At 50.4% G+C, this 1140-nt stretch overlaps 1 protein-coding gene across 1 annotated transcript; it reads left to right on the top strand.

Moving 5' to 3' along the window:
- Positions 1–74: 74 nt before the first annotated feature.
- On the top strand, positions 75–608 carry LOC117104179. Its single transcript, XM_033244873.1, has one exon. The coding sequence runs from the start codon at positions 75–77 to the stop codon at positions 606–608; it is 534 nt and encodes a 177-aa protein (XP_033100764.1).
- The last annotated feature ends 532 nt before the right edge of the window (positions 609–1140 follow it).

The raw sequence follows: 1140 nt of genomic DNA, 5'->3' as shown, positions 1-1140 counted from the left end.
GCAGGTGAGATCCAAAAACCAGTGGATATAATATATACGTGCGTACGATCATTACCGACAAAAATAACTTAGTTATGTCCGCTCAATCGATCGCCGACTCAGTCGATCGAGTGGCCGCAGAGCGATTCGGCGAAGATCAGAACGACGTATTCAGCACCGTCGTGCTGAGACCGTGGCAACAAGGACTTATGGACGAGTTGTCAAGAAGACCGGACCCGCGCGCCGTCTACTGGTACCACGAGCCTCATGGAAACGTAGGAAAGAGTTTCATGGCGTCCTACCTTTCCAAGTCGTCGGACGAGATCGTGTTCGACGGCTGCAAGAAGGGGACCGACGGCGCGTACGCTTACGACGGACACCGCATCGTCGTCTTCGACCTGCATCGCTCCCAGAAGAAACGCGTGAATTACGAACTGATGGAGAGGTTCAAGAACGGACGTCTCTTCAGCCCCAAGTACCACAGCAAGGTGAAGCTGTTCGCAGTGACTCACGTCGTTGTGTTCGCCAACTTTCCGCCCGACCTTCGCGCCATGTCCGCCGACAGGTGGCGTATCCGAAAGATCGGCAGCGACGGCCACGAGTTGAACGTTTCGAATCACGGCCGCTAGGTCGCAAGTTATTTGGAATAAAAATTTATTAAAAATGTATGTTTTGCGTCATATGTCTTTTTTCGGTGTGCATGCATTCGTTCTCCTTTGTTCACAGACGATCGTGGTGGCTGTGTTCGAATTACGTCATCCACTTCTTGCCGTCTCCTGCAATTAGCTTTAAATAGCTCGGTAGATTTGATTCTTTCAGATTGTGAAGAGAAGTTTGCAAGGAAAGTACGGAAACAAATTTTTGCAGATAATGGATGCTGCCCAACAACCACGTATTGAAAACGACGGTCCGGCCGATAATTGTGGTTTTCTCCAGTACGTGTACACCATCGAAAGCGAAGACGTTTGTGTTTGTTATAAATTCCTACAGAATCTTTTGGATTTTGTGGAGCACGTCACCGGCGTTACAAACGTCAGAGGTGAACTCTGCTACATGCTGCTCTCCGGCATCAATCAGCTTCGACCGAACGTGAAGAGCTTGCACGCCATTCTGGTCGGGCCGCCGGACACCGGCAAGTCTTCGGTGATGGAGGCCGATCGT

The sequence above is a fragment of the Anneissia japonica genome, unplaced genomic scaffold, assembly GCF_011630105.1.
Source record: "Anneissia japonica isolate Jap-2015-1 unplaced genomic scaffold, ASM1163010v1 scaffold3077_len58716_cov146, whole genome shotgun sequence".
NCBI classification, from domain to species: domain Eukaryota; kingdom Metazoa; phylum Echinodermata; class Crinoidea; order Comatulida; family Comatulidae; genus Anneissia; species Anneissia japonica.
The sequence above is the reverse complement of the archived record's forward strand: the minus strand, read 5'-3'. Positions and strand labels throughout refer to the sequence as shown.